Raw genomic sequence first — 14,137 nt, 5'->3', positions numbered from 1 at the left:
CATTGCAGTGGAAAACATAGTTGCCTGGCATCACCACTCTTGCTGTCATTTCACTGGAAATGCCATAAATCCTATCTAATCCTATTCATTTTCAGAGAGCCACTTCCTCTTTATCATTGCCCAATCTCACCCAGTCTCACTGACTTGAGTCGAAGGAAAAATAGAATTAAGCATCTGTCGGATGACATTAAATACTTCAGACTAGCTGATAGCCACACCAGAGCAGAAAGGAGAAAAGGAGAGCGATATGTAGACAGAAAGGGAAAGGCACAGAGTGAATGGATGTCAGACAGATCGCTGAAAGAGAGAAGGCCGCAGAGTGAGGTATGGGGAGAGAGAGAGAGAGAGAGAGAGAGAGAGAGAGAGAGAGAGAGAGAGAGAATAAATTAATCTCTGCAGACTAAAAATAGCGCTCTAAATCCCCAGTGCAAAGCTGGGTAAATAGGGCTGTCTTGGGTGGGTCTCTGGACACTTGTTAGAGACAATACTATCTCATCCGTTACACCCCGAGATGAGGCTGACTGTCATTAGCTCACACACACACACAGACAAACACACACATGTTTGTACAAACAGACAGCAAAGAGACATGTGAGTTCAAGTGCAATCAAATATGTGCATGTTGTGTGTGTGTGTGTGTTTGTGTGAGCCCGCTCATGGTCCCCTGCAGCTGCTAATCACAAAAGGAGTGACACGCACAAGTGGAACAAGGGAGAGTTTAAAAGAGGGAGTAATTGAGGGTAGAGAGGAAAAACAGGGAGAGACGGTGGAATGGAAATACAAGTGAGTCAGTGAATAAAAAGTGGTTGTGTTGAACAGCAGGAGAAGGAGGAGGAGGGTTTGACAGTTAGAGGAGGGAAGGCACTACACAACAAGGAAAAAGTGTGTAAGGTGGTCAAGAAAACACAGACAGCACTTAAAACATCAGCTGTAGTTCATCTGTCCAGCCATGTTCTCACTCTGTACAAGAGCAAATGTTCAGAATCTTCCACCAGCTGCAGTAATGTTTTTAAAGATTACTTACAGGCAGGCACCATTTTTTAAATTTCTGCAGAGTAACGACAAAGAGTTCAAATGAAAAGAATAAATAGCCTTGCCACTATACAAATGCAAATGCAGAGGAAAATATGTATCTTATCTCACAAAGTTACAAAAATGAACCCTTCATGAAACCCTTCCCCTGCTCATCCAATCATAGCTTGGCAACTGTAACTAGGCACAACAGACCTGTCTAGCATTGGATTTGTCTTCATAACAAAACAGGATGCGTGGGGAGGGTCTTGTCTTTTTATTTAGCCTTTCCAAAACCTTTTATTAAAAAGGTAAAAAGTTAGAGAGAGCAACCAACTCATGGAGTTAGCTTGATTAGCTGGCCAGCTATGGCTGATATAAATCTGCCAGTGACAGTTGTTTTATATTAGTCAAGAATTAGATCTTGCTTGTGCACTTCTGTCTGAAATCGAGGACTAACTGTTTCAAAAATTTCTATAATAAGATCTTGGAGCAGTAAATCTGTCACTGTTATCATTGTAAACTGCCTGTGTGCCGCATGAGAGCAGAAACCTTGACAAGCGGTCAGATAAACACAAAATATCAATTATGCATCTTTTTTTTGTGTGTGTGTGTCAATTTTAGCTTGCTTATTTGTTTTATTGAATCAGTAAAAACTGAAAGTAAAAAGTAGAGATGCTGTGTTGTATGACTGGGTGTCTGTGTCATTTCTTCTGGACCGCTGCCTGGCTGACTGCAGTTTCACTGGCGGGTTACTCCTGATGGTTTTTAGCTATGACCAGCTGCTAGTGTAATTTTATTCTGTCAGATGTTCAGTCCCAAACATTGCAACAACCACATGGCAAGTGCTGAGCTGGTCAATTTAGAAAAGAAATGCAGCTTCACAATTACTATGCAAACTTGATTAAAAAGTAATGTTGTGTTGTAAGTGTGCTCCCCAAGGAGGAACAACATTCAATTTGTGTCTAACCATTTACATTTCTTGCTGCTATGCTCTGCGGCAGGCGCTCCTGAACATCTCCATATCAAGGACCCTCAAACTGATATGTAACCACTAAGTATTGTTCGATGAGTTTTTCTCTTAAGGGACCACAACTGTTGAGATACTTACAAAACTGTCAAATCAAATCAATCTTTCTAGTCCAAAGGGAAATGTGATGTGCAGACAGAGTTTAAAACATCAGAGAAAACAAATCAGACAACCACACAAAACTGTAGGAGCATGAAGTGCAAAATGCATATGTGGAAAATGCTGTATCACAGCACAAAAAGAGGCAAGGAGAGGTTATCTATAATGTTTTCCAAATTCATGGCCACTGATACCAAGACAACCTTTGGGCTGTTTGTCCTCTGTAGAGTTGACCTGAAGACAAGAGCTCAAACTCTTGTGCTGGATGGTCGGGACAGTCAGGATAGATCTGCTATAAATGTCCCTGAGCAAGGTCTGACTCATTCCAACAGTGTCTTACCGCATTAACAAGCCTTTTCTTTGTGACTGTGTAAAGATGCCAGACAACGATAAATAAAGATGAGACTGTTTCTACTATAGACCGTCTATAAAAGTCATTGTAATGTAGCTGGAAAAACATTTAGAGTTCATTTTTCTTGAAGATATTGCCTCACTTTTTGAGAATCTTCATTGATCTTAAAGCACAGTTTCTTTTTTCATTGCAGCAGTAGAGGACAACTTTTTAAATTAAGTACTCGCGTCCTTAGTTATATGATTATTCGCTTTTTTTGCAGAGAGTTAGATGAGAAGATCAACACCACTATTCAATATGAAGCTAGAGTCAGCAGCCTGTTAGCTTAGCTTAGCATAAAAACTGGAAACAGGGGGAAACAGCTAGCCTGGCTCTGTCCAAAGGAAAGAAAATTCATCTATCAGTACCCCTAAAGTTCACAAATTAAAACGTTATAAAGCCATACTTGCCATTTCCCACTGTTCAGAGTCTTTATCCTAAACTAAGCTAAGCTGCTGCTGTCTGTAACCTTATATTTATCAAACCTGTCTTCAAATAAACATATTTAAGATTCTGTTTATCATGTTAAAATCAAGGTTGTCTTCAAACAAATGCTTTGCTGGTGGAAGTCTATTTCATAGAGTATTTTTAAGAAACAAGTGGCTGTATTGAAGATTTGGAGGTCCTTTAAGTCCTTGCTTTTGATACTGAAGTGAACTGTCCATGAAACTTGGTATCAGACAGGCTTTCAACGGTATTCCCCTTAAAAAAATTTGCCTTGAACCTCTCACTGCTGGAAAAAAACAAACGACCCTGACAACTAGATGACATGCTAATAAACGAGCACAAAAGGAGGTTTGCTTTGTTTACAGCAATGAGTCAGGCTAACTCCTAATTAAAATACACTAAGTGGATTTTTTTTTGGATCATTTTAAAATGGGTATCCACAAACGTCCCTGAAACATTTGAATTGTAGATGAAAAAGCCTTCAATAAGACATGAAGGCAAAACTGCACAAAGAACAATATGTATCCTCATAAATGTATTTAAAGCTATAATATGTAACTATTCTGCATTAAAATGTCTATAAACAATTAGACCTATGTTTAATATTTTGTTAAGTTATGTACTTACATTATCCCAAATGTTTCCGACAATTTTCAGACCCAGGAAAATCCTGGCAACAATCATTTCCTGTAAAGCCTTGCAGCAAAGAGAATTAACTGAAGCTTTTATTGGAAGCTATTGAATGGATGTCTCTCATTATAGTTACTGGTACAATAGCTTACAGTGTCTTAAACTGTTTAGTTTACAGTTAAGGTTGGCAGTTCTTCTCTACTGCACATTTGGACATTTTTCTCCACTCCACACATATCATACTTTTTCTGGTTTTCTGTTATTTACATACTGTAATAATATCGGATATCTATGCTGAACATGGTCAAAGTTCCAAAACTTGAGGTTAACGTATGCTCAAACATGTACGGATGTATTTGAGAAGTTGACATTTTGTGTAAAGAACAAGAAAAAGTAGTGAAATCCTACTGCTACTGTTTGTTTCATGGTTTTTTGATGTAACCTCTTGAGCTGACAAAAGCTAACGAATCAGAACAGAGTGAGCTCATCGAGAAGGGGGCCTTAAAGAGACAGTAGCTAAAACAGCCTGTTTCAGAGGCTGAACTGAGGGGTTGTGTAAAGGGCCAGTATAGGATAAATAATTTTTTTTAAACTATAAATCATGCAAAGATATTCCAATTGAGCCGCAGGATAAAAAATATAGACCTGAAAATGTGCATAATATATCCCCTTTAAGCCAGTCTTCATAAGCCTCAAACCTCCTAGATAAAGTGAAGGTCATCAAGCCTTTTTCCTGTAACACCCCATAATGAACAGGAGGTACCGCTGGGCCAGTGTGGTCATAAAAATGTTAATTAAATATTGCAATATGCAAAACAGATGCACGTTTTGTCTCAAAATTACTTTGACATTGCAGTGAACTTCTATTGTGTGTCATGGCTACTCAAAATACAATGTAACAGCATGTTATACATGATTTCAATTGTGGTATCAGAAGCCTTAAATCTTTGTACTACACAGCATGTGAACAGGAAGCTCCATGCTGTGATTATGGATTGAGTCTAAAAACCACACTGGAATCATAAACGAGTTTGTCTCTCTCTTTTCTTCCCTTAAGCACACACACACACACACACACACACTCTCTCTCTCTCTCTCTCTCATAACCACCGATTGCACCACAGACCAACAGGGAAATGTGGCCATAACCGCAAGAACATTTCTGCTTCTTGTCTTTAACACAATCAAAACTCATACACACTTGGTTATACAGACATATGATGGTACAAACAACTTATACACCAACTCACACACACAGACAAAACATGTCTACGGCTGGAAATAAATGAGCTGTGGAGGAGATTAATGCACGGAGGGTAATGTAAACATTCAGACACAAGCAGCAGACCTCATGCTGTTCCACTTAATGGAGGGCAAATATACATTATGGCTCTATCAGCACAGAGATAAGCAGAGTGAGAGGAATACACAGAGAAGATACAGGCAAGGAGCGAGATTGCATGCTTATATATTTGCATGTGAGCGTGTGTGTGTTGCCTGTATTTGTGTGAAGGCAAAAAAACTGGACAAATAGTGAAAATCACAATTATAATTCTCTGCTGCAAAGTGATGTTTTGTGAAAACATAATAAAGCGAGCAGCGTATGCCAAACCTTCCCTTTTATTATTTAGTTCTAAATGTTTGGCTCTAATGGTTACAATCAGTCTGTAATTCACTCTTTCTTGTATTCGTTGTCTGAAAGAGCCCGCTTTAAGAACATCCTGCCACAATGAACGGCCTATAGCTGAGAGAAATAGTAGCAGTAAAGGTCTGAAAGGAGAGCACATAACAACATCACCTTAAAATGGTCAGAAATTGTGCCAGGGTCATCATGTGACACAGTCGCAGCAATAGAAAGGACAGCAGTGCAACAGTTGTTGTAGCAGTGCCTCAGGCTATTTCTGCTGTCCAGACATGATTGTACTGTTGTCATCTGACATGAGGTAATAACACTCAGAGTCAAAATCATAAAACCATGTAAGGAAAAGTGGTTCCTCTCAAAAATCTTTGAGTCTTTGTATGTATCTGTGTGACAATGCAGTATTCATAGATTCTAGCCTCTAGGCATGGGCAGATAAATCCACTAGAGGGTCCTGGGGCAAAAATGAGCTGTTTGGGCCCCATTGAAACACCCTTCTTCACATTCATTGTTTATGTATCCTGCTGCTGTCAAGTACATATTTTGCCCAGAGCCGCAGAAACTAACCAGTTATTGTACACTGTAATACTACATGGCCCCGGATTTGATGCGTCTCAATCAATTTAATGGAATTTGATTAATTAAAGACACGTTTATTTGGGAATATACACAATGTAAGCATATTATCAACTTAAAATAATAAAAGTGTGGTTCCTTATAGAAATCAAGTCTTCAAGATTAGGTAATATTACAGATGTTAACTTAGGTCTTTATTATTTCAGTTGATATTTTGTTTATGTGGTGTGTATTCACAAACAAAATGATAATTGAAATTAAATCACCACAAACCAGTTGCCACACAATGAATCTGCTGCTTTCAGGGGCCCCAGGAGGTCTGGGGCAGTCACTCTATTTGCGCGGTTGCTAATCCAGCCTTGCCTCCAGGGGTTAATTTTACACTATATGAAACTAAATTATACACACACACATACACACACACACACAAAAACCCAGGGGTCAGATAAACTTATCAGCATTTGTAAAGTGAGTTACAGTCTATTTTAAATCAGCCTATTTTGGTTCAGGCTATTAGGACAGAGTAGCAAAGTGCATTCAGTGCTACACATGAGATGTTCACTCGCATACATACAAATGAAAACCCCAACCCAGACCTCACCGTATATTCTTCCTAACAATAACACTCAGTGGGCAAACTCAGTCCGTGACCTCAGATTCCAGTTTAACTGTACGTGCGTGGCTGCTAATGTTAGCTCGGCCAAAACGGTGTCAAGGGGAGGAGAGGGGTTAGTGGGGGCAACTGTTGGCAGTCTCGACCCGGCCATTCTCATACACTGTTTGTCACCAGGTGGGATATTCCCAGGAGTCTTATTGACAGCACTCATCTAAGGTAGTATTAGCAGTAAGATGATCTGGACACAACACAGCGTGTAGGGAAAATCCCCTTACAGGTGCAACCTTCTGTGTTGGTGTGAAAATGTTTGAAGGTGTCAACACTCTTTCGAGGCACACAGTCCTGTATTTCTTTTGTTAAACAAATCTGACAGGCTCATTCACAAATATAGTCCACACCAGTTTGTAAAAAGAAATACTGGTTTTACTGCATCATTCGCAGCTTTAATATTCCATCGTAAATTAATTTAAGACATGCTGTAATATACAGCTGCTGTCAACAGCAGATTAGTGGGCAGCAACGCATGGTATTCTTTACTGTAGTATCCTTTGCAGCTCACCTACTGAACTCTCAGCCAGTTCACCCAACCTTTGAGTGTGTTCCCACTACTCTCGTACTAAAGGAATGAACCAGTTATATCAGCATCAAAGGCATCAACAAGTGTCTATAGATGCTTGTGTGTAAAGCAAAAACTGTACATAGAAGGACATGAATAGAAGCGTGGACAACCTTTGCTCTGCTCCTTTTCCTTTCTATTACCGACAGCTCTCTCCTACAGCACTTTACATTCTCTCTTTCTTTTTCCATGTTCCTCTCTCTCTCTACCCCACAACTCTGCTTCTTTCATTCTCTCAATCCCTCTCATTTGCTCTTCAAAAGCACTCAGTACACACCTCTGTTCACCTAAAGTCCTTAATACCTTTCCCTCTCTTTCCCGTCTGTCATTTTCACTGACCCAGATACACATAAGTGTGGTCAACAAAACACACACACACACACACGCACACACACAACTAAGCACACTCTAATAAAAGGACCTAATAAAACTGCAGATGCAAACTCATTGAACCGTAAAGAGCACAAAGCGCCCCACACCTCTGGAATAACAAAGACATTACAAACCAATAAAGTTTTCCCCGGCTCAACGCCGCACTGCAGACTGTCTGCTTGTCCCCGTGGCAGCAGGCTGCCAGCCGAGCCATACATTATCTACACAGCATGCCTGTCTCATCAAGACAACAAAACGGTATGAACTTCACCCACCCTTCACTCTCCTCTCTCTCCCTCTCCCTCTCCTTCTCCTTGGCTTTGCGAGACTTGTGCAGGAGTCCGATCAGGATCACTGCGGCCCGAATGCCGGCCTTTTTGTTGTGGAACCGTCCTCCCGTCTGAGACATGCTGGGCGTTTCTGCCGGTGCCAGGAGCGGTTCAGGTGACAACTGGCCCAAGGTCAGGTTGGGTCCAGGGTCCCTGGGTTGCAGGACCTGCTTGGTCGTGGCCTTGCGGGGTTCCAGCGTGAGCTGTGAGTTGTGGATGTCACAGTTTTAATCTAAATATCTGTACTGACAGCTGGCAAGTTTGTGCCAGACCAGTTTTCAGCCTCTCCAGTCAGACCCTCTGGTATAAGTCTAGACCAGAAATCCAAAAGTTAATGACTTAGGGGCCACCTTTGGTTTGGAAGCTTGTCAGATCCAAATCAATCTTTGATGCTCTTGGTCGATAGATCAATACGCATTTGTTGTAATCCCAAAGGTCCAAAGTGGCACTGTTGGCACTTGAGTCCGGCTCAAGGTGAACTTCTATCTGCATCCCCTGCTCCTGCAATGAATCTGTGCACCGTTGCTCCGTAACACATCATGATCAGTGACGAGAGGATGAAGAGACAGCCTCGTAGACACACATACACTGTGACACTGCATCTCTTCTACCTACCTAACTCTACCTTCCCACATCTCCTTCCCTCTCTAACATGCTATGTCTCTTCTCCCTCTGTGTCTGCTGCTGCTCTGCTCCCTCCTTCCTGTCCTCTGAGCCCCGCCCTCCTCCACCTGATAGGCTGGAGTTTGTGCAAAGACCGCCTCCTCCTCCTCCTCCTCGTCCTCCTCCATGCACTACTGTATGACTCCCTCTATCTCTCCCTGCCCCTGTTTCTACCTTGTTAATAATTTTATATTAATCTCACTCGTTCCATCTATGCTTGATTTTATGATTTCATTTCTAGGCACATGCACATACACCCACCCCTCCTCACACACACACACCCACACACACTCTCTCTCTCACACACACACACACACACATACACACTTACAGACACAAACACACTGTCCCTCCGTGTGAAATCTCAATTTGAACAGGCTTATCAGCCTATTGCCTGCTGTGCTGTTGCCAAGGACATCGGAATTGAAATGTAACCTCACAAAATGAAAGGAGATTAAATGTAACCGCTTAAAGAAATGAGAATTTTGACAAATTTTACATGCTCTCTTTTGTGCACAGACACACACGTAAGTACATAACATATTTTTTTCACACTGAATTTCTTGTTCTTAGCCTCCTATTATCCTGTTTTCCCACATCTTTTCTTTAATTTACTTCTATTTTTATTCCTCCCGCTAATATCGTCTGCATGTGTCTTGTTCTTCACACAAATATACAGTCTTCTATGCTTGTTTTCCTCTCCAGCTCCAGCCAGAGCCAAATTCTTTTTCAATTGTCTCACAGTTCAGTAAACAGAGCAAAAGCAGTCATCTTCCCTGAATATATTGATCTAACATGTTCTGTTTCCATCTCGAGCCACCTGTTCTTCTTCCTGTCATGTTTGCTAGTGAGCGAAATGACTGACTGACTAAGTGAATGCATGACTGGCTAGTTGCAGTAAACTTCTTTTTCAACATAGTATTGTCGTCCTTTTTCTTTCAGTTTTTTAGTCCTTTAGTTGATTATACTGTTCATTATGTTACTGATATGCTTGTTTTTTTATTCAGCAATGTATTAGAGACATTTAAATAAGAAATTAAAGTTTTAAAACAATGCATTGTGTAGCACATGAATTGTATTTTGACCAGTAACTGTACCACCTTTGTGCACCACTGGAAGTGTAATGATGCTCTGATTTGTTACCTTTCATCCGTCTCATTAAACAGCTTTACAGTCAGGCTTTTCTGCATTGATTTCCTCATTTCTCAAATGAGTTCATGTTTGAATAGGATTTATTTATTCCCTGGACCATGAAACAGGCCCAACATAAAACATAAACTTCCTATTCAAGGTAAAAATAGCCATGGGAATTATGAGAGCAAAGATAAAACTGTCTAGACAGACAAGGACACAGACATAAAGCTAATATAAAAGCCTGACACAGCAGAAAAAGACACAGTGAATCATGTTGAACACATCTGGTGCAGATTGTCCGGGTGAGAATGGCGACAATAATAAAGGGGCAAATGTTGTTCGATGGCTGAAATGGAGAGTCTCTGACTCCTTCTACAGAGGATAATTAGAGAAATATTTCATTCAAGACAAGAGACAAAGACATCTGAGTAGATGAGATGTTTCAGTAATTGTCCAACAGCAGCCAGGGAATAGATTAAGCCCAGCAAACAGCAGCAACAAACACAACAATTAACCACCTCATGCATTGCTCTTCCTGTGTGTCATCAGTGCCATAGCAACGGGACAGTTGCCAGAGGATGTGCCTGAAGGACCCCCAAGGTTGTATCCACTTGACAGCCCATAAAAAAGGGTTTGGGTTACTGCCCCCCTCTTGAGTTTGCTTCCTAAAGACTGCAGTTTGTTATTTTTGATTGACACAATCTACTATCATGCCCCCCCCCCCCCCCACCCCCCCACCCCCTCGCTCAAAACCACCTGAGGATTCTCCCAAGTCCTGTGTGGAGGCAAACAAACAAGCTCACAACTCAACTGGACGATCAAATGTACCCTCGAGATCAACTATAAAAAAAAAACACATACCGTACATTTACAAACACACACACACACACCTTCAGACTCTGCCATTTCACTAGGGTTCTGTTGTGCGTCATCAAGGGGGGGAATGAGACACCTGTATCTATTCACTCTCTGACACACACAACACTTTGCTCACTCTCTTTCAACCCTCCCTCCCCTCTTTCTCTCCCTCCCTCACTCACACACACACACACACAGGTGTGACATTGGTCCTGTATGATACACTGAGGTGTACCAGTACGCCCCTGAGCTTGAATAAACATACAGTACTGAGGCTACACAAACATTTGGGAAGATATGGTGTAATTTAACAAAGTGTACCAAAGGGCAGAGGTACATAAAACAAGACGTACTGCAGACATTTACAGCTGAAACACAGTGATGTAAGTTATTTGTGCAAAGCAGCTTCCTGCTTTCTTCTGCAGTTTTGTACAGTATATTACTTGTTTCTTCCCACCATCACCATATCATTTTGAAAAGAAGCCAAAAAGATAGCCTCCATTTTTCTTTATTATTATTATTATTTGGGTTTTTCATATTCTATTTATTCAGTTACTGTTCATTTATATTTTCTATAAATTTTATCGACCAACATGAAGGTCATGGATGCTGTTTCAAAGCCCTCTGGGGGAGAGTCTAATTCAAACATATGGAGTCTAGAAAGCACTGCAATTATCTTATAAAATACCCACCAATCACCACCTTTTTCCCTCTCTTTTGCAGTGCATTGCAGCAGCGCAATTAATAAATCACAGCCCACCCTGAAAAATAACACTGTGTTGGTTTTAAGTTTTCAAATGAGTCACTGGTGGTTGTGTTTTAGTTGTAAATCTCTGCATGTACCGTTACAAACTCTCTCTCTCTGTTTGTCTTTCCTGCACGCACACACACACACACACACACACACACACACACACACACACACACACACACGCACACACTTGTGTCTGCCTTGATGGTGCCAAGCAGCCTCTCCTGTCACTTCGCAGCTTCTCAAGTGTCTCCCAAACAAACAGATGCCACTCTACCAACGTCACCTCTCTTTGCAGCTCATTCTATTACAGGATACATACATACATACACACACAAATTACATGCTGAACTCTAAAATGGCCTTATATTAAACAGGATATGTCAGTCCTTATTGTACTGTACATGTAGCCATTATACACTAAACCATGTATTTGTGCACGACTGCACACAAAATGCTTGACCCAACTGCAAGCCTGCTGAAGAAAATGACCTTCACAACTGCTGCTGAGTAACTACTCCACCCCCAACATACACACATACTCTCTCTCTCTCTCTCCTCGCCCATTCAACCACTTTTTCAATCCACTGTGTTCTATGTTGGCATAGAAATAGGCAGACAACTCACCAGGACATTTGTTTTTACAGTGTTGGCCTTTTCACTTGTCCATGTCATGTGGGTCTGAATGTGAATGTATGTGTGTGTGTGTGTGTGTGTGTGTGTGTGTGTGTGTGCGTGGTTACATTAACAATAGCTACCAGTGGTCCAGGCATGAACAAGTGTCCAATGTTTATGAAAAAGCAACACAGTTCGACTGGAAATGGCAAACGTGCCATAAGAGATTAACTCTGAAATGTCATGTTATCATATAAATCAAACGATGAGCACTGAAAGCAAATAAAGGGAAAGGTGATCTATTCCTATCTTTCATCAAGTCAACATGCAGCAGATGTACACAGTCTGTGCTTTGGGAAGGACAATTTCACATGTCGCATTTGCGCTTGTTTGATGTGGTCACTTTCAAGTGTTTTTTTCAGACATAATGTGGTTTGATGGAGCTGTGTATCTATGTGACTGTGAGTCTCTTTTATAAAGCAAATCTGTGTGCACTGAGTGTGTACACACAATAGTCAAGGCTTTTTTACTTGCTTTCTAATGTGTATTTACAGGACCAGTCCTCAACATTATTTACTTTGTGTTGTTTCTTGGTTTGTTTTAGCTCTTTCATTCTGATATGTGTTAGTGCTCATGTGCTGTGGCTCTGTTTGTCAGCTGGTTAAAAGGATTTGTCTCTTGGTTGGTGCTGGGTAACAGTTTAGTGAGATTTTCATTAACTACTGCTGCTATTCAATCACATTAAGTGCATGTGGAAAGTGGGAAGGTTTTGTTTGGTGTCTTTCATTGAGGATGCTCTTGCTCTATAACTGAAAGGATCCAATTATATTTTTGTACTGATGATCAAATCCTCCTTTTGTATGGCCCCTAACGCTCAATGGGACTTAGGCTAAGTGGAAAGCCATCATTTACATTTTTTCTCTTACAGCATATTAAGCTGTCTTTCACACTTTTCCTGTTACTTCAGAGGCGCTGACCTCTCCTTTATAACAGCACCACTTTCCTTCTTGTAGCTGTCTATCTGTACTATACTATCTGTCACCATACAGCCTCTCGCTCTCTGTCTCTCTCTTGTTGGTGTTCTTTTCCATTCTCTGCTATTTTTTCACCTTTCACAATTCTCTCCCCCCTCCTCATTCACTCTGCCTCTCTCTTATCAACAGGGTTGCGGAGTAAACTATAGGAGATTACAGAAATGCAATTACATATATCAGAAACTGTTTTCTGCAGGGAAAACAGTAACCAGATAAAAGATAACTTCTGCAGAAAAAAATCTACATTATGAATTTCTAGACACATTTATTTGCAGGAGGCAAGAATTTACGATGTAACACCACGCCAGTATTTCACATTTTTATGATAACGAAATTACTGATAACACTGCTCAAACACAGAACAAAACTAATTCTTCCTCAGTCTGCTCTGTCAGCAGATTTTGGAGGAAAGTAATCTAGATTTAAATATGTTATCATTGATTAACTTCTATTCAGATAATCAGTAATCTGTAACTGATTACTTGAGTTAGTTTAGAGTCAAGTCCTCCCATCTACGCCTATCTCCCATTTAGTCTCACCTCGTATCACACCTCCTTTTTTTAGCTCCCTTCTCTGTATGCTCTCCTCCCATGTACGGAACACACTGACACTGATTTTCCAACATTCAGTATCTGGAATCAGACTCTTATTTTCAAAGAAACACAGTCTATCAACACACATTTATGAATACACGTGCATATGGAAGTATATTACATTATGTCAAGTGATTTATGGAGGGGTTTACCATAAACATAAAACCATAAAACACAGTCATTTAAATACAATATGAACTGTTCCTCTTTCTCTTGTACTCATGTGTAATTACAGTGTAATTTCCAACTCTGTGTGTGCAGTCAGATCAGCAGTGACCTCTTGTAGATCCAGTTAGCTCATTTTGCTAAAATTAGTATTACAGTGCGAGTGTGGTGTACCACCGTCTATCACCATATACTACATTTACGAGAACAGGTGGGGTAAACTAAAGAAACGTTAACATAAGTTTCCTTTGTTTTTACTTTAAGACTCTACAGATTCTCAAGCACACTTCTGTCCTTCAAACCAAGTCAGTGTCAGCTTTTTTCTCAATTTTTTAAACATCTGTAGTGACCAGACAACTACAGCCACGCTAGCGTCTACAGCGTGAGGCTGTAACGTGGTGGCATAATGGTGTAATGTTAACTGTGTTCGCCATCTGACTTTTGTGTTAGCATGCTAACATTTGCTATGGCATTAAATACAAAGTATAGCTGAATACATGAACCAATTTTAATGGTAATCCATTCAATAGTTTTTACAGGATATTTCACTCAAAACCACAAATGTTAA

General features: G+C 40.5%; 1 protein-coding gene across 7 annotated transcripts in view; it reads right to left on the bottom strand.

Moving 5' to 3' along the window:
* The window catches only part of LOC122983699 (rap1 GTPase-activating protein 2-like), an 81,132-nt gene that overhangs the window by 28,437 nt on the left and 38,558 nt on the right, over positions 1-14,137 (bottom strand). For 4 of the 7 annotated variants that reach the window (XM_044353691.1, XM_044353692.1, XM_044353694.1 and 1 more), the window contains exon 1: positions 7,703-8,422. The exons of the other annotated variants lie outside the window; for them this stretch is intronic. In XM_044353691.1, the coding sequence (XP_044209626.1) occupies positions 7,703-7,836 (134 nt within the window). In that variant the 5' untranslated portion in view covers positions 7,837-8,422. Of the gene's footprint in view, positions 1-7,702; positions 8,423-14,137 lie in introns of those variants that run through there. 7 annotated transcript variants of the gene reach the window in all.

The sequence above is a fragment of the Thunnus albacares genome, chromosome 6, assembly GCF_914725855.1.
Source record: "Thunnus albacares chromosome 6, fThuAlb1.1, whole genome shotgun sequence".
NCBI lineage: Eukaryota > Metazoa > Chordata > Actinopteri > Scombriformes > Scombridae > Thunnus > Thunnus albacares.
This window is presented reverse-complemented; position numbering and strand designations above follow the sequence as displayed.